The sequence below is a fragment of the Rosa rugosa genome, chromosome 4 (genome assembly GCF_958449725.1).
Source record: "Rosa rugosa chromosome 4, drRosRugo1.1, whole genome shotgun sequence".
NCBI classification, from domain to species: Eukaryota; Viridiplantae; Streptophyta; class Magnoliopsida; order Rosales; family Rosaceae; genus Rosa; species Rosa rugosa.
Window position 1 is genome coordinate 56,732,367 of NC_084823.1, and position 20,966 is coordinate 56,753,332.

At 37.2% G+C, this 20,966-nt stretch overlaps 4 protein-coding genes and 1 pseudogene across 4 annotated transcripts; 4 read left to right on the plus strand and 1 right to left on the minus strand.

The window, feature by feature from the left end:
- The first annotated feature begins 297 nt into the window (after positions 1-297).
- On the plus strand, positions 298-3,528 carry LOC133707309 (putative disease resistance protein RGA4). The gene is made up of 2 exons (XM_062132868.1): positions 298-2,911; positions 3,191-3,528. The coding sequence occupies exon 1, from the start codon at positions 323-325 to the stop codon at positions 2,909-2,911; it is 2,589 nt and encodes an 862-aa protein (XP_061988852.1). The 5' UTR covers positions 298-322; the 3' UTR covers positions 3,191-3,528.
- Positions 3,529-4,675: 1,147 nt separating this feature from the next.
- On the minus strand, positions 4,676-8,919 carry LOC133746196 (cyclin-dependent kinase D-3). The gene is made up of 8 exons (XM_062174362.1): positions 8,588-8,919; positions 7,857-8,155; positions 7,660-7,768; positions 7,353-7,478; positions 6,248-6,483; positions 5,821-6,144; positions 5,153-5,287; positions 4,676-5,048 (listed from the first exon to the last, which is right to left on the minus strand). Exons 1-7 carry the CDS (start codon positions 8,690-8,692, stop codon positions 5,230-5,232), a joined length of 1,257 nt encoding a protein of 418 aa, XP_062030346.1. The 5' UTR covers positions 8,693-8,919; the 3' UTR covers positions 4,676-5,048; positions 5,153-5,229.
- A 910-nt stretch (positions 8,920-9,829) lies between these two features.
- On the plus strand, positions 9,830-17,989 carry LOC133744007 (probable glutathione S-transferase; annotated as a pseudogene).
- A 135-nt stretch (positions 17,990-18,124) lies between these two features.
- LOC133744005 (probable glutathione S-transferase) lies at positions 18,125-19,467 on the plus strand. Its single transcript, XM_062172105.1, has 2 exons — positions 18,125-18,800; positions 18,906-19,467. The coding sequence occupies exons 1-2, from the start codon at positions 18,492-18,494 to the stop codon at positions 19,269-19,271; spliced, it is 675 nt and encodes a 224-aa protein (XP_062028089.1). The 5' UTR covers positions 18,125-18,491; the 3' UTR covers positions 19,272-19,467.
- Positions 19,449-20,966, plus strand: LOC133745090 (glutathione S-transferase U7-like). Its single transcript, XM_062173082.1, has 3 exons — positions 19,449-19,558; positions 20,163-20,469; positions 20,625-20,966. Exons 1-3 carry the CDS (start codon positions 19,449-19,451, stop codon positions 20,964-20,966), a joined length of 759 nt encoding a protein of 252 aa, XP_062029066.1.

The following is a 20,966-nucleotide window of genomic DNA, read 5'->3' on the forward strand; positions in this document are numbered from 1 at the left end:
CATTATTCTTACTCAACGTTTTGTGCTTTGCTTTTGGTATTAATCTCAGTCCTTTATAATATATCCTTAGAGTTCAGTATGTCGCATACTTGATGAATACACATAAGGCAGATGCAAAGCCAATTAGTTTCAATGAAATGCCATTTGCCATTGGTTGTAGCAACGTGCAAGCCAAGTTTCTGTAAAATACTAAACTCGCAGTTGATTGGTTTATACATTGCAAGGCAAAGCAACCATACCCTTTATATATCTTCACACATAAACATAACTCTCCTTTCTCCTCCGAAACATCATCTCTCTTAATTTCCATTTTCAAATCACCATGGAGTTTGCCAGTGGTGTTGCGGAGAATGTCTTGGGTAGGCTGGCCTCTTATGCTGCCGAAGAAGTTTGCTTGGCTTGGGGTGCCCAACATGAGCTGAAGAAGCTCAATAAGACCTTGTTAGCCATCAAACTTGTGCTCCAGGATGCAGAGAAGAAGCAAATGCAGAATCCCCTCATCACTCATTGGTTAGGAAACCTCAAAGATGTTTGCAATGATGCTGAGGATGTACTCGACGAATTTGAGTTCCAAAAGCTCCGACTTAAATTGCTCATCAACGACCGCTGGAGCGTCAAAGGAAAGGTACACCAATTCTTCTCCCGTTGGAATCCAGTCGTGTTTAACTTCAAAATAGGTCATAAAATCAAAGAGATTAGAGAAAGTTTGGTTGAGATTGATGACGAAAAGAGAAAGTTTTCTCTCAATCAAATTACTGAATTAGCTGACGATTATCGTGTGCCCCAAAGGGTGCATGATACTAGAAGGGAGACAGACTCTTTACCAGAGGCGTATGTTGTTGGAAGAGATGGGGACAGAAAACAGATTATTAACCATCTCTTGAATGACACCCGTTCTTTTGGTAATGAGAATGTTTCAGTTATCTCCATCATAGGGTTAGGTGGTTCGGGAAAAACTACACTTGCTAAAATGGTGTACAATGATAATGTGGTAGAAGAAAACTTTGAGATGAGATTGTGGATATGTGTCTCTGATAAATTTGATATCCATACATTAGTTAAAGGCATTATTGCTGAAACTAAAAAGGAATGTGATTATGGAAGTTTGAATCTTATGAAAAAGGGGTTGCAAGAAATCTTGAGAGGTAAAAAGTTTTTGTTAGTCTTGGATGATGTTTGGGACACAGAGTCAACAGGATTTACAGTTCAAAAATGGGATGAGTTAATATCTCTGTTACATGTTGGAGCCAAAGGGAGTAAAATCATCGTGACAACACGTAGTGAATTAGTCGGTTCACTTGTACACCCTATACAAATGCATTCTTTAAAATGTCTTTCTCATGAGAATTCCATGATTTTGTTTAAAAAAAATGCATTTTACGAGGGAGAGGAGCAACACTATCAACACTTGATAGAAATTGGGGAGAACATTGTGAAGAAGTGTGGAGGTGTTCCCTTAGCACTAGTTACTCTAGGGAGCATGCTCCGCTCGAAAAGGGAGCGACGCGACTGGTTACGTGTAAAAGATGATGAAATTTGGAGTATGTCAGGAAACGACAACATTATGGTTGCACTAAAATTGAGTTACAATGCATTGCCACCTCACTTGAAATCTTGTTTTGCCTTTTGTTCACTTTACCCCAAGGATTATGTATTCAATAGTAAAGACATAGTCCCATTATGGATGGCACAAGGCTATCTCAAGTCCTCAAGAGAAAATGAAGATTTTGAAGAGACGGGCATAGACTGTATAAGGTTGTTTTGTTCCAAGTCTTTGTTTCAACTTGAGATGGATTTGAAGACTATCATAGCGTTCAAAATTCATGATCTATTGCACGATTTAGCAATATCAATGGCAGGGGTTGAGTATTCCACTGTTAATTGTCGTCCCTCAAGTGCTTTCGAAAAAGTCCGACACATGTCAATAACAGCAAATGACTTGCCTGGAGATGAGGCACGAGTCCTAGAATTCATTCTCCAGTTGGAGAAACTGCGAACCATTTTAAATGTAGATGGTGATGCAAGGATCTCCAATCAATATTTTCTAACGACATGCATCTCGAGATTCAAGTATATGCGTGCACTAGATGTACATGGGTCTACTCTTGAGGAGCTACCAAGTTCCATTGGTAACTTGAGTCATTTGAGATATCTCAACCTGAAGGATAACACAAAGTTAAGAAAGCTTCCCACTTTCATTTGCAAACTCTTGAATTTGCAGTTCTTAAGCCTTGAAGGTTGTGAGGCACTTGAGGAGTTACCCAACGGCATAGGGAACCTGATCAACCTCAGATTTTTGTATATAACTACACAACAGATGTATTTGCCGAAAGGAGTATTCAGACACCTCACCTTGCTTCAAACATTATCAATCTCGAGCTGTAAAAATCTAAAATCTCTGGGCAAAGAGATGGAATACCTCACTGACCTTCGTCAGCTGGTGATTGGTAGTTGTGAAAATCTGGAGTCCTTGCCACCTAACATGAAGAACTTGACTGCATTACATACTTTGGCGATCGGGAATTGTAAGAAGCTTGAGTTAATGAGGTCGGGAGAAGGCATCAATGGTCTCATATCCTTCATTGTCGGCACATCAGATTTGGAGGCTTTGCCCAATTGGCTTCAAGAGTCTGTAGACACTTTACAGAGCATGGCAATCGGGGAGAGTGATAATCTCACGGCACTTCCAGAGTGGTTACAAAATCTCACCTTGCTGGAGCAATTGGTGATTGTGGGCTGCCCCAAATTGTCTGCTTTGCCGCAAGGGATGCATTGCCTCACTGCCTTGAAAGAATTGCGGATTCAAGGGTGTCCTGAATTGAGAAAAAGATGCAGAAGGGAAACAGGAGAGGAATGGTCCAAGATCAAACATGTCCCAAAGATTGTACTCGACGACTCTGACGATGATTAGGTAACAAACGACATACTACTTGCTCTCTGTTTTTCTTATATCATACATCATGCTTCCCCTCCGATACGCTACAATATGTATATTATGTATATTTGGCATTCTTAATTTTACCATGTCTAGAAAGTACTGCTCGTCTAGCCTTACTTGATGTGAATCCAAATTTGAACCGATTACTCCAATTTCTTTCATTTAAAACGGAGTTTTTATTTCCTAAACTTCAACACGTACACTTTCTTAATGCAGTATCTCATATTGTTTATATTTGATGATATAATCAAGGTCCCCATTTGAAGAGTTTGCGAAATTGCATGCGGCCATTGGGGTGCGTTGAAATGAAGTTGAAGTGCTGCTGCGCGCTGTACTGCATTTGTTTGGGACCTGCACTCATAAGTTGTTGGAGTTTGAAAAAAGAGACCTTTCGTTTATAATAAAAGTGATGTGTGCGATTGTTGTTTAAAACGGTGTGATTATTTGTAGGGGTGTGCAAAAGATGGTACAAACCGGCCAAACCGACCGATAAATATGGTTTGGTTAAGGTTTTTTAACTTTAAAAATTGAAAATCGATTCAATACCGAACCAAACCATTCATGAATTGGGTTGGTTTGGTCGCGGAACCCGAACCGACCGGTATGTTTGAAATATAAGAGAAAAAGCTTTTTTTTTTATATATATACACATAATAAATATATATTCATTTGTCCGGTTTGTTCTAAGTAAGTTCTAAATTTCAAGTTATAACTTTATTCTCAAACGATATACTATCATATTGAATTCAAGGCTCAAAGGCCTAAAAACTTAGTATATAATCGCTACAATTTTTTTGATACTTTCATATCACATCTCTAATCTGTCAATCTCTCATTCTTTGACCTTTAATACTATCATATTAAGCTAGTATTGATGGCTAAGTCGTTAAATAAGTGAATCACTTTAAATCTAATTTAGGTTTTAGTTTTGAACTATATGTTTTGGATTTTAATTATTGAATTTTAAATTTAGATAATTTAACATAATTTCAATTCTTGAGATTGAATTTTTACTATGAATTTTTTCATAAATAGCATGGTAGTATTATATAGGTGAAAACTGCCTAACTAACCAAACCAAACCATCTTTAATTGGATTGGATTGGGTCGGATTGAGTTTTTTTTTTTTTATGACCGGTTTTCCAAAATGCCTAAACCGCTCACTTTGGCATAGAGACGGTTTGGAGTCAAAACCGATCCAACCCAATCCGTGTGCAGCCCTAATTATTTGATTGACTTCATCTTTTTCTCATTTTGTAATTTGTTGATTTTCTTGTATTTACTATTTAGTATGTTTCATCAACTTCAAAAGTATGTAATTGAATTGTTGTGGTTTGTCCATTTTTACCTCGTGATCAAATTTGATAAAATAAGAAAATTGATGTTACATTAAATTGGCAGATTATAGAAGATATTTGAATTTGTTAAGCCTTTTTTCGCAGCAAGTAAATTGTTTATGATCTTATGCCATAAAATTCGCAATGCGATTTTGCAAGCAGAAGAATTTCAAGATAGCTGTGTTATGAAAAAGAAAATATTTGTGCTTTTCAATACAAAATGCATACAAGTCTTATAGTAATAACAATGCTAACAAATAATTTTGAGAATGGATAACATGAACTTCCAGGGTCTGGATTTTGGCAATGTTCTTAGATCACAAATATCAACAATCCAATGAATCAATAAGTGCCAAATACACCATTTTTGGAATAAGGACTGATTGTTGATCAAAAGAGATAACAGGCCACTACAGTGAGTCTTCATCTTAAATAATACAAAGTTTGTATATGTTCAGTAGGGAGTGTTAATCTTGGCATCTAATTAGTAATTACCCTGGACAACAATTTGACCAACTCTCACACATCATGTAAACAACAGAATGTCAAAGGTAAAAGAAACAAAAAAAAAAAAAGACAATAAAACAAAAAAAAAATGTAAAAATCATAGATGACATGAAACAACACACCAACAAAAGCCCTCAAAATTTAGCCTTACATGGGCTATTATAATATGATACCAATTCTGTCTCATGTTATCACAATTATTTTTAACCCCCCAAATGGAGCCTCTGCATTTTGATCATGTTCTGACTCCAAATATCGCCTCCTCCCTATAAATCTCAACATATAACAACAACAGCCAATGAGAGTCTTGCAAGCAGATCATAAAAACTGTAATGACATAACTATCGCAACATACTTCAAACATGCATACCTCATCGATGTGGCCAGCAATCTTTCATCTCTCAACCAAAGAACATCTGATTCTGCGTACAGAATTAATGCAGTCAATTATTCGGGCTGTTGGAAGTCAAGCTCTAGTTTCCTTTTTAGATGCGTTCTGTCAGCACTACATCAGAGGAAACAAAACAATCAAATATCAGCTTCCGCCAGTACATGGCTAAGTAACAACAGAAAAGAGTTGGCAAATTTTGCTTGTTTGATTTCCTTCAGCCAGTCTTTGGCCAGAAACTTAATAAGAATCTCTGTATGGAATCCTAAGTTTAGATTTCTGAATGTCAGGTCTGGTTAACTACAAAGCCTGTCTAATAAGATTTGAGTTCAACCCCAAGTTAGGATTTCGATGAATAAGAACAGCTATCAAACATGGAAATCAAAAAACTCTCAAAGCTTCCATCACAGTAGAGCTTCTAACTAATTGGTTTTAAATCTGAAGATCTATCTTAGGTAAATCACATTCTTCCTCCAAAAGCTGTTATGTCATGTATACTTTGATTCACCTTATACAGTATCAGATCAAATGATCATTTACCTCCAAAGTATCAACTAAAGGTTTAGATTCATTTCCAGCTATAGTGTTACACAGATTTGAGGGAGAACAGGGGTAAAAAGCAATAGAAAGCACTATGTAATAGAGTTTACCTATTTATTGTAGGTCTATTCGGAGGTTTTGCTCCAAAGATGGAAAAATCTACGGACATTGGCACTGGTTCATTCCTGCTTGTACTTTCACCGGCAGCCTGTCGGATGTCTCCAACATGATCATCAACCTTATCCGATTGGGGTGCATTTCCTTCAAAATTCACACGTTCTGGCATCACTCTCCGTGACTTTCTTGGAGGTGACAAAACAGTAGGACCCTCATTTGGATTGAAATCTGAAGCCTTAGAATTGCTGGACTCCTTCTTTGGAGCAGGCCTTGGAAGCTTATCTGGATCTGTAGGTAGTGGCGCAGATGTAAAGTACCTAAACAGGACCACAGTGATCAGAGGCAGAACCAAAAAGAGAAGAAAACAAAAAAAAAAAACATGCATATAAATTGCTCTGTGGAATGGCTACAGTTAGATACCTGTGCTCTAGTGCCTGCTGCACAGATATTCTAGCTTTTGGGTCATAAGTAAACATCTTTGATAGCAAATCAAAGGCATCATCACTAGCCATTGCAAACCTTTTACGCAAAGCAGATGGTGGAGCATACTGGTATTCCACATAATCAGGAAGGTATACCATATCAGGCCATTGAGAAGGTGTCGGAGTCCCAAAAGCCGCAAAAATCTTTCCTAGTTGATCAATATCACTTGTTCCCTATCAGATATTGTATGAAACGAAGAAACAATCAGAAAACATACACCAAATATAAACTTTAATTATAAACATCTCTTGAAGGAAAAGAAGAGAAATAAATATGATGAACCACATGCAAGATGTAAAATGACCAGTTAAAGATTAACAAGCGATTATAACAGTAAATGCAGTTTCATGCTAATAGAGTAAGCCGAAACCTAAGCCAAAACATAAATAATTAATAGAGTAAAAGATTTGGCCAAGTGAATTCTGCACTCTAATTCTACAGTAAATGCAGTTTCATGCTATTTAGCAAACCTAAGCCGAAACATAAATAATTAATAGAGTAAAAGTTTTGGCAAGTGAAATCTGCACTCTAATTCTACAACCAAAGAAACAACAAATTAAAGCCATAAAACTATCTAATACTGGAAGTAATCATAATTCATTTCATCGAATAAACATACAGAAGAAATGGGAGACACATGTTTATAAAACCAATGATCTCAAAAATGAGACAAAATTGCCTGTTAGGCTGTTTCAGAATAAAGTATAAACCCAAAAGAGGATTTTTTTTTTTTTTTTCCATTGCTATGACATAAGATTGAACAGAAAGTATTTTCAGTTTTTCTCTCAGATGAAATGATAAGTCATACATGCACCAGCACGAACACAAACAGCTTGAAACAAGTACTTGGTCATTGCAAAACATTTGAAAACATCGAGTTATAAGCCACACATGAATCACCACAAACACAAGCAAAGTGACAAAGAGTCAAACGGAGACTAAAGAAATTTTATAAAAGTTCAAGTATGTAGTGCAAATCATGTAATGGAAAATAGTAAACCATGAAAACCGAGTTTCATTACTAATTATGAATATTTTTTACCTGCAGAAATGGTTGTCGTAGGAGAAGCTCAGCAAATATACAGGCTGCAGCCCAAACATCCACCCCAGGTCCATATTGTTTGGTGCCAAATAACAGCTCAGGTGCTCTATACCATCGAGCAAAGACCTATTCATATGGCTCAAGAGTTTATAACAAGCTTGCACTTAAAATAAACAAAATTTGATAGCACAATACTTTAATAAGCTTTCTTCAGTAAAGGGAATAAATTACACCCAAAGAGATCTAACTCAAAACACCTGCTATTGCATAATCAAATGGGTGACCATCATTACAGGGAGAAGCATACCTGATGAGTGAACCTGCGATCTGGACTCCCAAATACTCGTGCTAAACCAAAATCTGCAAGTTTAAGCTGTCCATTAGGTCCTATCAACAAGTTGTTGGGCTTCATATCCCTGCAAAGCACAATTAGCACACACTTGAGACAGATTATGACAACCAACCAACGACCTGCAAGTGACCTTCTCAACATGAAAGAGATACCTGTGCAAAACCCATTTCTTGTGACAAAAAGCAAGTCCTTTTAGCGTCATCTGAATATACGACTTTATATCCGCTGGTGAAAGGACTATATTATGGTTACGTATAACAGCTTCAAGGTCCGTCTCCATGAACTCAAACACAAGATGCAGGTTTCCTTTATGGGGGAACGCGTCGATCAACTCAATAATATTTGGATCTTTCAGCTCCTTTAGCAGTTTAATCTCTCTAAGCGCTGTAACATTCACCCCTTCCTTTTGCTTCCCAACCCGAATCTTCTTGATAGCAACTGTCTGTCCTGTCTGCACATCAAAATTCACAGATTACTTATTCAAGTTTGCATGTCGTATATAGGAAACAATCAAACTAACCAGGAACACAATCAATCAAAGTAAGCACAGCCAAAAAAACAAGACCCTTTACACAAATGTCAGGACTGACCTACTCCAGCCCCAACTGAACAATCACAAGCTTTCTAGTTTCTAATATCAGCCCACATATGCAATATGCACATAAACTCTAATTCCTTAACAATTATACAATTCCATCTAATGTTTCACTTCCCCAACTTCTTCATATAAAAAAGAAAAAGAAAAAATTGAACTTCCTCAAAACCCAGAACCCAAATTCCAGACATACACAAAACACACACAATTCTCAGCCTAAAACTAAATAAAGGAACAAACTTTACCAATAAAAACAAAAAATAAAGGACAAGTCTTGGGGGGTTTTACATGAGTATCAATGGCTTTGTAGACGACTCCATAGGTACCTTCACCGAGGACCTCGCGCTTCAGATACCTATCTGCAACTTTCTTCGATGAATCGACCTCGCCCATTGGTAAAGATTCGATTTTTATTTACTTTTTACAGTGGGGGTTGGTTTCTGGGTGGGTATTGTGCTCAGAATTGGGGGTTTGGTGGGGAATTCATAATCGAGAGAGATGAATTTAGGGTTAGAAATTGGTGCTGGGTTTACAAGAAAGCCGTTGAAGGCTCCAGACAGATAGAGAGAGAGAGAGAGAGAGAGCGTGTTGAAGCAACGTCTCTATATGCCTAATTGCCTATGGTCCATTTAGCGTTTTTCTACTCTTACATTTTTTTTTTTTTTGATTGATTACTTTCTTTTTCTTTAATATTTTGTTGTTTATTTATTTATTTAGGTTGAGTAATTACTTTATTGTTTTAGACTAGTGGGTTACAATAGAGATGACAAATAGCTATTGTCCCAAATGTCACCATCAATTCTCTATTTTTTCTTCTTCTTAAAGTGAAGGAAATAAAAGCCAAAGAAGTTGATGAGTGTCGATACCCATGAGTGACCAAAATTTGTCATCCCTACATTCGATTTGGACTTGTGAAAGTCTGAAATCCGTAAAAGTTATTAGATTTATAGACGCTCTATGTTAGACCGGCTCATTTCGTATATTATTTTCGTGTTTAGGTTCAAGAAAGTTACTATTTTCTAAGATTGTCCAATGACACGAATTTTTAAAGATGCCGATATTGGTTTTGATTATTTTCTACTCTTAGAATTTAGTTGATTTTATTGAAAATGATATTGATGTAACGAAGTATTGGTCCTCTAGATTGTGGCACCTGTACTCTTAAACCAATGAAGAATAGAAGCAAGCCTATAAACTAAATAAATAAATAAAAACGAAATTTAGCCATGGTTGAATATTTCCATAATTCTGTCATCCAAAACCATGATTGGTTCTTTACATCAATTAGCTACTTATTTTATTGTTCGTAAATACGTATCTCTCTGTTAAATAATAGGTATTCTTGGCTGATGCTACCATAATAGGTAATCTTGGTTCTATTTCTCTATACCAAAGGACATTATGAGTGTATTTACTTAAGAAAGTCTATTTGAAAGAGTGTCCGTATTCCGCAAGCAATGATGTAATGAGGGTTTGAAGCAGAGGAGCCATCCCCTGTGGTAGCATCTGTGCTATTTAAGGGCAAACCAATACAAAACAGAAGCGAGCCTTCCACGAAATTTAGCCATGGTTCATGGTTGAATATTCTAAAGTCTAAACCATAAGAAACGAGCCTCCACAACTCTCTGATCATTAAAGTCACAGAGTCCCCTATAAATTCCACAAAATCTGCAACAAGCTTAGATTCAAAGAAATGGGAGAGGTCAAGTTACTAGGCACAACCCAAAGCTTTCCCTGCGCTAGGATTCAGTGGGCTCTAAGGCTCAAGGGTGTGGAGTATGAGTTCATAGAAGAAGATTTGCGAAACAAGAGTCCCCTTCTTCTCAAGTATATAAGAAGGTACCAGTGCTTGTGCACCATGACAAACCCATCGCCGAGTCGCTTGTGATCCTTGAGTAAATTGATGAGACATGGAAGGAGAACCCCTTGCTTCCTCAGGACCCTTACAACCGAGCCATGACTCGCTTTTGGGCTAAATTTGTTGATGAGAAGGTACTTGATCTCTTTTCCCTTGCCAAGTTTGTGTATAAGACACACACACACACGATGATGCATGTACGCTTGTAGCATAAGCTTGATTTTAACTCTTAAGCTTTCCCAAAACTCTTGTTCTTCTATGCAGGTTTTGATTGGAGTATGGGGTGTAGTCTTAAACTGAAGGATTACTCAACTAAAGACAATCACATATATATAAACACATTAGCTTAAGGCATGCCAGAACAAGTTTGAAAGACAGAAGACATACTTGAAGCTGAGAATGAATTGAGTGCCATGATGAACTGGTCCGGTCTTCTGCAACTGCTCTAGATTCAAGTCTTCTCTTTATGGGGCTGAGATCTTAATACTTGTGTGTAGAGAGTGCAGGGACCTGAACCTATATATAGAGGATGATATCAGGAACTTCCCATAACAGTTTTCCTAAATCAATTAGGTCCTCTACATATAAATCCTGTATCAATATACATTACTTGATTACAAGCACATTAAGTTTCCCAATACAATATGGATTTCAGATACAAATTCCTTATTGTTCCAGGGATAGAATCATCTATGCAATCCCGGTTATTTCATTCAACAGTAATCATATACAATTGTTAAAGTCATAATGTGATTAATGTAAGTCCAACTCTTACATTCTCCCACTTGGACTACATTACTCACTCAATTGTACACAATTAGAACAATGTAATAACCACTGAAGTGTGCACATGAAATTGCATAAAATTCTCAAACTTAATCACAAACTTGGTCAAGTTATGGAATCTGGCAGAGCTAAGGAAAAATAATGCTTTCAAAAGCACACCACTCCAAAACTACAAAACCATAACCATAACCCACATAAGTTCAATTGATACAACCAAAGATAAAACATACATATGCAGTATGTATCTGTCATCATCTGCAGTGCATATGTAAATGGTCCAAACTGAAGGATTTTGACTATCAAAATCAGAGACACAACCAAAACTGGAATGGATTATTACTGAATGTGTCTGCACTTTACAAAACTGAAATGTTGATCTTAATCAACTCAATCTATCCAACATAAATCAAATAGCTATTTGCCAAAACAAAATACAGAAATATTCACAATCACCAAATGCTGCAGCAAAATAAAAACTTCTGAATAATACCATGGATTTATTACTGAATAATGAAGACAAAGTCATTACAAAACTTCAAATTTCAGAAAAACAAGAATTGAAATTAAACGACACTGAAGATAAAACTTTTAACAAAAATAATGCTCCCACTGATCCTAGGCATCTAAGGTAGGAAGGACTCCCATATCAGCTACATGTTTCTGAAAAGCTGCTACAGATAATGCCTTAGTGAATGGATCAGCTAACTGTGAGTGTGTATTAACCTGAGCTATTTCAATTTCCTGATGCTTCACTCTTTCTCTCACACTATAATATTTCAAGTCTATGTGCTTAGAGTTATTAGACCTCTTATTATTCTTAGTGAAGCAAACAGCTGCAGAATTATCACTATAAACTCTCAAAGGTCTGGTATTGATGGAATCCAACAACCTAGTCTGAATTAGAAAATTTCTGAGCCATAACCCTTGACATACACCATCGTATATTGCTATAAACTCTGCCTGCATAGTCGAAGTGGCTGTCAATGTTTGCTTAATGCTCCTCCAAGCTATGGCACCTCCAGCCATCATATAAACATATCCAGAAGTAGACTTAGTCGAATCCGGATATTTACCTGCAAAGTCCGCATCAGTGTATCCAACTACTTCTAGCTTCTCAACTTTCTTGTACACCAGCAAATAATCTTTGGTTTTCTGCAAATATCTAAGGACCTTCTTTGCTGCAACCCAATGCTCATGTCCAGGGTTTGACTGAAATCTCGATAATATACCCACTGCATATGCTAAATCAGGCCTAGTGCACACTTGTGCATACATCAAGCTGCCAATTAGTCTAGCATAAGGTCTGCCCTTCATATCTTCCCTTTCTAAGTCATTCCTAGGACATTGACCTTTGATCAGTTTATCTCCTTTTGAAATAGGTGCATCTCCTGGTGCACACTTCTGCATATCAAATCTGCTCAAAACTCTAGAAATATAATTACGCTGACATAGTCCCAGTAGCCCTCTTTTCCTATCTCTTTTAATTTCAATTCCCAGCACAAATGAAGCTTCACCAAGATCTTTCATATCGAAGTTCTTAGACAGAAAGTTTTTAGTCAATTTCAACAAGTTCACATCACTGCTGGCAAGTAGTATATCATCTACATATAGAATCAAGAAAATAAAGTGTTTACCTACAGTCTTTAAATAAACACACTCATCAACTATATTCTCAGTAAAACCAAAGGTAGTGACTACTGAATCGAATTTCTTATACCACTGTCTAGATGCCTGTTTTAGACCATAAATGGATTTCTTCAGTTTACAGACCATGTGTTCTCTTCCTGGTTCAATGAATCCCTCGGGCTGTTTCATGTAGATATTTTCTTCAAGTTCCCCATTTAGGAATGCAGTCTTCACATCCATTTGGTGTAGCTCTAGATTAAAGTGCGCTACTAAAGCCATAATCATCCTAAAGGAATCTTTTGTTGAAACTGGAGAGAAGGTTTCAGTAAAATCAATGCCTTCTTGCTGCGTAAAACCCTTAGCTACTAACCTCGCTTTATACCTCTCTATACTGCCATCAGCATGTCTTTTGGTTTTGTAAATCCACTTACAACCTACAGGTTTTTGATTTGCTATAGGTTCAACTAACTCCCAAACTCCATTGTCATACATACTCTGCAATTCAGCTTCCATAGCCTCACTCCATTGCTTAACAAATTCACTCTCAGTGGCTTGTTTATAACTAATGGGATCATTGTCTTCCCCAAAATCAAAGTCTGGTTCCTGAAGATATACTTCATACTCAGTTGGATCTATGGTGGGTTTTCTAACTCTGTTTGATCTTCTTACTGGTTGAGGTACTTCAACGTTTTCGTTTTGAGGCATCACAACGTTATCCTGAGGTTGTAGATTTTCTGGTGCTTCTTGGACAGCCTCTGCGGGTTCTAAAATTGGCTGCTGAGGTACAATGATGGGCGGTGCAAGAGCAAAAGGTAAAACCTGAGCTAATGTTTCGGTTTCAAGGATTTCTTCAAACTCAAACTGTAAGTCTTCGGGTTCTCTATTGTAAAACACTTCATCTAGAAACTTTGCTTTATTTGTCTCGATGATTCTGGTATTATGGTGAGGGGAATAAAACTTGTAGCCCTTGGATTTTTCCGGATACCCTATGAAGAATGCACTAACGGTTTTGGGGTCTAATTTCTGAATGTGAGGGTTATAAACTTTAGCCTCAGCCTTACAACCCCAAACATGAACATGGTGTAAGCTTGGCTTTCTGCCATTCCAAAGCTCAAAAGGTGTCTTAGACACAGCTTTGCTAGGTGCCCTATTGCAGAGATAGTTGGCTGTTTTGAGAGCCTCGCCCCACAGATACCTAGGTAGTCCAGAAGTACACATCATACTTCTGACCATGTTCAGTAAAGTCCTATTCTTCCTTTCTGCGACACCATTTTGCTCTGGTGTCCCTGGCGTGGTATATTGAGCCTTAATACCATGCTTTTCAAGATACAAAGCAAAAGGGCCTTTGCTTTGTCCAGCCTCCGTATATTTCCCATAAAACTCTCCCCCTCTATCAGACCTGACCACCTTAATTTGTTTCCCCAATTGTTTTTCTACTTCTGCATGAAAGATCTTAAAGGTTTCGACAGCTTGGGATTTTTCTGAAATTAGAAAAATATGACAGAACCTAGAAAAGTCATCAATGAAAGTTATAAAATAGGAGTTTCCACAAATGGTTTGATGTTTAAAAGGTCCACAAATGTCAGTATGGATGAGTTCTAAGAGTCCTAGGCTTCTGGTGGCATTTTTCTTTCTAGAATTAGTCATTTTTCCTTTAATGCATTCTACACAGTCCCCTAAATCGTCAAAGTTTAGCTCAGGCAGAATGTTTTGCTTAACTAGGATCTGTAGTCTTTCTTTTGATATGTGTCCTAATCTCCTATGCCAAAGGGCTGCTGAGTTTTCCTTAGAGTTGTGTCTTTTAACACCAATAATGGAATTGCCATCTACACTGTTTTCAATAGATAATATCTCCTTAGGAACTGAACAATGTAACTGTAAATAATCATTTACAATGGCACCAGAAGCAATAGGAAGAAAATTCTTCGAAATTTTTATTCCATTACTGTCAATAAGAAAACTACAACCGTTTTTAACCAAAAGGGAGACACTAATCAAATTCCTTCTCATAGAAGGTACAAAATAGACATTGTCTAAGATAAGAAAATTTCCAGATCCTACTTCTAGCCTAACAGACCCAATTGCCTTCACTGCTACCCTTGATCCATTGCCAACACACACGTTTTGTTCCTCACTTCTGGGATTTCTCTTCCTTATGTATCCCTGCAGTGAATTAGTTATGTGAATAGGAGACCCAGAATCAATCCACCAGTTGCTAGAACTACTTTGAACTAAATTTATTTCAATGGAAAAACTAGGAATTAAGTCAAGATTACCCTTTTTAGTTAACCAAGCTTTGAAACCAGTACAATCTCTCTTAAGGTGGCCAGATTTTCTGCAGAAGTAACACTTTGTCTGATAGGGTTTCTGAATTTTAGAATCAGGGGCTGGAGCTAGGGCTGTTTTAGGGCTGAACTTCTTTCCCTTCTGATTATTCCCCTTCTGGTTTTTCCATTTTGGTTTGCCTACCAGATTCACACTTTTCTCATTTTTCTCCTTCTTAATTCTTTCATCGACTTGCACACAGATTGAAATCAGCTCGTTTATGTTCCATTTATCCTTTTGAGCTAGGTAGGTGGTGTTGAGATGTTCAAAGCTCGATGGTAGTGAGTTTAGAGTGTGATGAATAAGCATCTCATCAGAAATAGGGTTCTTCAAGGTTTTCAGCTTAGCGGCATAATCAACAAGCTTCAAGATGTGTTCTCTAATGGTTCCTGGTCCTGTGTATTTGGTGTTCATCAATTTGTTCAACAGGTTTGCAATCTGAGCCTTATCACTCTCCCTGAATCTTTCACCAATTGATTCCAGAAACTCTGTAGCTAACTCCTTTTCTTCAATACTCCCACTAATAGAATCAGACATGGTTCTTTTCATTACATTCTTGCATACTCGATTTAGCCTATGCCACTCATCAAAATATTTCTGCTGTTCACTAGTGCTAGCTATAGTCAGGGCTTCTGGAGGTGTCTTATACATAGGCAAATCTAAGTGGTTGACACTTAGGTAGATTTCTATGTCTGCTTTCCATCTCTTAAAGTTTGAACCAGTAAGAGGTTCAATGTTCATGAAGTTCAAAGGTACAGAACCTATAGGAAGCATTAAATTTTGTAAGTTTTATGCATAAGAATTTTATTAAAGACTTAAAGAAAGAAAGAAAATTATTTTCTGCTCAATAGCTGTATTCTGTGTTAAGTTTTAAGCATACAAAACTTAGTAATCAAACAATCACAGAAGATATCAAGAATTCAAAACATAAGGCTGAGCAAAATTAAAACAATATAATGCAATAAGAAACCAGAAAATTGCATTAAGCCCCAAAACAATATATACTGAATTCATGCCAAAACATCACTTGTGAGCAGAAGTTAAGGCATCACTTAATCACATGGCCAAAACAAAAAACACATTGGTATTTAACAACCAGTCAACACCTGTGTGGCAGAAGAAAAGGTCTTTATATCTGAATATGTATCATTTGAATTGCAATGTGCTATTCCTGTATCTTAAGACTATGTAAAGTAAAAGGACCTTCTGTGGAAGCTACAGTCATAGTTCTAGAATACAGAATACAAGGTTTGTCTGTTAAAAAACTGAATGGCTTATCAAGAACACTGAGGAAAAAGTGCTATGGCTCCCTCTCCCTCAATGCACCGAATAAGTCACAGACAATATTACTAGTTAATATATATATAAAATTCAACTAGCTTTATTCATTTTAAACAACAAGATTCATAGGGAGAAGGTCTGTAGCTTGTTGTTTGATAGTCAAAGTAACAATAGGCCAACAATTTTGCAACGAGATATTTATTCACACATGTAGACAACATCCATCACAATTATAAAACAAGTTTCATAATATACTAAAGGATGAAAGCTATCTAATAGTGCAATTCCGATACAAAATTATCAACAATCTGTTCATGAAGAAGTTTTGAAAATTTACCCGAGCCAAACTTCAATCCTGACTGCATAGAAACACAAGGCGGAAGCAATCCTTCTATGCAGTCCCTTTAGCGAGCCTTTCTGACCACAAAACAAGAAGCAAAATTGCTTCTTACACCCAGAATCGAAGAACCCCAAATTGGGATTACGATGAACTGAAGACGCATACTCGGCGAGGAACAGAAAATACCCGTTATGAGACAACGGTCAATTAACGTCCTGATATTGTGAATATATCTAATGGGCCGAGTATGGGTCTTAAGTTGTTGTGTTGGATCAGAAACTGGAGGCAGGCCTTCGACCTACTTGCTCGATATAATCTGTAGCTCCTTTAATTAATTAATTTTTTTTTTTTATTAATAAAACGTTTTAAATTTACTAAACTTCTAGCATGCATGATTTCCGAAGTGGTTTATACAATTGTGATCGTGGCTCTGATACCACATGTAGTCTTAAACTGAAGGATTACTCAACTAAAGACAATCACATATATATAAACACATTAGCTTAAGGCATGCCAGAACAAGTTTGAAAGACAGAAGACATACTTGAAGCTGAGAATGAATTGAGTGCCATGATGAACTGGTCCGGTCTTCTGCAACTGCTCTAGATTCAAGTCTTCTCTTTATGGGGCTGAGATCTTAATACTTGTGTGTAGAGAGTGCAGGGACCTGAACCTATATATAGAGGATGATATCAGGAACTTCCCATAACAGTTTTCCTAAATCAATTAGGTCCTCTACATATAAATCCTGTATCAATATACATTACTTGATTACAAGCACATTAAGTTTCCCAATACAATATGGATTTCAGATACAAATTCCTTATTGTTCCAGGGATAGAATCATCTATGCAATCCCGGTTATTTCATTCAACAGTAATCATATACAATTGTTAAAGTCATAATGTGATTAATGTAAGTCCAACTCTTACATGGGGAGCTTTCACTGCCGAAGGAGAAGAGAAGGAGAAGGCTATAGAGTCTGCACTAGAACCACTAGCATACCTTGAGCAGCAGATTGAAGGGAAGAAGTTTTTTGGTGGAGAACAAATAGGGTACCTTGATGTAGTAGTGGGTTGGATATCACAGTGGCTCAATGTGATGGAAGAAGTTGGAGGCATGAAGCTACTTGAAGCTGAGAGGTTCCCATTTCTCCATGAATGGGGTCAGAACTTTATCCAAGCTCCGGCGATCAAAGAATGCATTCCACCGAGAGAAAAGCTTGTCGAATATTTCCATTTTAGCCTGAGTTACCGTCGACGTTCCTTAGCAGCCCATAAACCATGATCTCATTCCCCATATCATTAAGCAATTCTACAACCGTGGTTTTTGAGATGAATTCGATTTAGTTTTTGCTTTCGAGCTTTTGGGGTTATGTCCTAGTACTGTTTTAACCTATTGATCTGATTACTTCTTTTGAGTCTCCTTCTTTCTTATGTACTTGCCTAAAATAAAATGAAGCATTGTTTTTCCATGTTGCATTCTCCAACTCTTCTGGAAGTCTTAACACGTGTGTGTGTGTGTGTGTAACCAACTGAAAGCAAATTTCCAGACTTATAAGCCAAAAGAAAGCAATGGATCATAGCAAGGCAGTGCATCCCTAAAATTAGTTATATGACCACAATAATTATTAGTATACTGTCGACATCAGTACTATACATTCGTAGTCATTCACTCAGATCTTCGATATTTCCGTTATCCTCAGTATATAATACTAGTTTCAAGTACCAATTCCGCAAGCAATGATGTCATAGAAGGATTGAAGCAAACAAGAGGGTCCTCTCCTCTTTGGTATCTATGTCTTAGAAAACAATAAAACGTAGTCGTCTTGACGTTGAACGAGTCTTCCACGAAATGCAGTAGCCAAAGTTGAATTTTCTAAAGCATAATAGTCTATGATCTTGTAAAAGTCGCACACAGTCTATAAAATATACACAAGTTTGCTACCAGCGTTGATCGAAAGGTGTTGCTGAAAAATGGGAGGGGTGAAGCTGGTTGCTACAACTCAAAGCTTTTTCTGCACTAGGGTTCAGTGGGCTCTGAAGCTCAAAGGCGTGGAGTATGAGTTTATAGAAGAAGATTTAAGAAACAAGAGCCCCATCCTGCTCAAGTATAACCCTGTCTACAAGAAGGTCCCTGTGCTTGTGCACCATGACACACCCATTGCCGAGTCACTTGTGATCCTTGAGTACATCGATGAGACATGGAAGGAGAACCCCTTACTTCCTCAGGACCCTTGTGACAGAGCCGCAGCTCGCTTTTGGGCTAAGTTTGCTGATGAGAAGGTACTCTTTTTCTTAATAAGCAAATCTGTGTGAACGTATGTACTGAAATGATGATTCTTGTTGGCATAATAAGCTTGATTTTGATCTAGTTTCTCTTGTGTGCAGGTTGTGTTTGGAGTATGGACAGCTTGCACGATGGAAGGAGAAGGGAAGGAGAAGGCAATAGAGGCTGCTCTAGAATCACTAGCTCATCTTGAGAAGCAGATTGAAGGGAAGAAGTTTTTTGGTGGAGAACAAATAGGGTATCTGGATTTAGTACTGGGTTGGATACCTCATTGGCTCAATACTATGGAAGAAGTTGGAGGCATGAAGCTACTTGAAGCCGAGAAGTTCCCATGTCTCATTGAATGGGGTCAGAACTTCATCCATACTCCACTAATCAAAGAATGCATTCCACCCAGAGAGAAGCTTATCGAATACTTGACCGCTAGCCTCAGCTACCTGCGTTCCTTAGCAGCCAAAAAACCATGATCTCATTCTCATCAGTTTGGTTTTCTAAATGATTTAGATTCCTATAAACTATTTTTGGTTTCAGGCTCTCAGGGTTCTTGTCCTAGTTGTAGAGTGTGTCCTGTGTCACACTAGCGATCTGATTAGTTCTTTGTTTTTTGGGTCTCCCTCTTGCTTATGTTTTTCTCCAGAAATAAAATGATGCATTGTTTTGATATGTTGTATTCTCCAACGCTTCTGGAAACTCAGTACCAAAGCAATGAACTACAGAGGGAAACTCAGAGAGATGCATATGAGTTCAGAAAGCTGTAAATCAAATTACCTTATCTAGAAATTTAACTAAATAAAAGCATTAAAATGCAAAACAGTCACCGAGGAACGAACATTAATCTTCAAGCATAAGAATTTACTACATATTCATATACCAGACTGAGAATCGTAAAACTATATGCTCATAAGTCAATGTGCATGTACTTGGTTTTCTAATTTTTCTTTGACATCATTGCATTTTCTAGAAGATAATTGGTCATGATGTAAAAGCAAACTCCATTCTTGGTTTGAAAATCTAACAAACCACCCTTAGCAATTCATTACTATATATTATTTGTGACTTTCTTTTGTAAGAGATGGTGATAGGCGGGGAAGTTGAGTGTAAATTTACTTTACAATCTTCAAACTTCTAGTTTTACTAAAATATACTTAAAATGATGGGAAATGTCATTGCAGGAATTTCAAAAGCAGAAAAAGAATTTTCTTTATGAATTTGAGTCATAAAACAAAATGACACAGGCACAACTAATAGGCTCACAACTTCCTCTTCAAGTAAACCAATAATTTTCCAAATTCCACCTCTATAAAACTTAGGCAAGGCTTCAGAAGATTGAAAGCTTAGTTCATAACCAGACTGTAAAGGGGAGAAGTTAAAGTTCTTGGAGCATCTCTAAGTATTTTTTGCTGCAGAATTGAATGGGCTCTGAAGCACAAAGGGATAACCTACGAGTACATAGAAGAAGACTTGAGAAACAAGAGTACCCTGCTCCTCAAGTCAAACCCTGTCCATAAGAAAATCCCAGTGCTTCTGCACGGTGATAAACCAGTTGCAGAGTCCCTTATCATCCTTGAGTATATAGATGAAACATGGAGGGAGAACCCTCTAATGCCAGATGATCCTTCTGAAAAAGCAATGGTGCGATTTTGGGCAAAATATGTTGACGAGAAGGTAAACAAACAACAATTTAGAGTGATTTTTCTTGTCATGCAATCATTTATTTATTTATTTTTTCTGGCAGATAAACAGCATCCACATGGATGCATATATACTATTTATAAAATACAAACACAAGGTATTGAGTTTTTCAGTAATTATGCATGCAGTGTGTGATCAGTGCATGGACTGCTAGCCGTACAAAAGGCCATGAACAAGAGAAAGCAATAGAGTCAACACAAGAATCACTCAAACTTCTGAATAAGCTCATTGAAGGCAAGACCTTTTTTGGAGGAGAAACCATGGGTTTCCTAGACTTAGTGGTGGGATCTTTACCTAACTGGATCAAATTCATAGAAGAATTTGTTGGCATAAAGCTATTTGATACGAAAGAGTTGTCATTTCTTCATGAATGGGCACAGAGATTCACTGAAATTCCAATAATCAAAGAAAGTATTCCAATGAAGGAAGATCTCCTCAATTACTTTCGAGCTCAGCAGAATGCCAAATGA

Excerpts from the sequence above, each read along its gene's own strand:
- LOC133707309 (XM_062132868.1), top strand. The coding sequence starts at position 323 with ATGGAGTTTGCCAGTGGTGTTGCGGAGAATGTCTTGGGTAGGCTGGCC.
- LOC133746196 (XM_062174362.1), bottom strand. The coding sequence starts at position 8,692 with ATGGGCGAGGTCGATTCATCGAAGAAAGTTGCAGATAGGTATCTGAAG. Across the intron at positions 8,156-8,587 it reads ACAAAGCCATTGATACTCAT|ACAGGACAGACAGTTGCTAT; the intron begins GTAAAACCCCCC and ends TTTGATGTGCAG. Across the intron at positions 7,769-7,856 it reads AAGAAATGGGTTTTGCACAG|GGATATGAAGCCCAACAACT; the intron begins GTATCTCTTTCA and ends TGTGCTTTGCAG.
- LOC133744005 (XM_062172105.1), top strand. The coding sequence starts at position 18,492 with ATGGGAGGGGTGAAGCTGGTTGCTACAACTCAAAGCTTTTTCTGCACT. Across the intron at positions 18,801-18,905 it reads CTAAGTTTGCTGATGAGAAG|GTTGTGTTTGGAGTATGGAC; the intron begins GTACTCTTTTTC and ends TCTTGTGTGCAG.
- LOC133745090 (XM_062173082.1), top strand. The coding sequence starts at position 19,449 with ATGATGCATTGTTTTGATATGTTGTATTCTCCAACGCTTCTGGAAACT. Across the intron at positions 19,559-20,162 it reads GCATATGAGTTCAGAAAGCT|GGGAGAAGTTAAAGTTCTTG; the intron begins GTAAATCAAATT and ends CAGACTGTAAAG. Across the intron at positions 20,470-20,624 it reads CAAAATATGTTGACGAGAAG|TGTGTGATCAGTGCATGGAC; the intron begins GTAAACAAACAA and ends TTATGCATGCAG.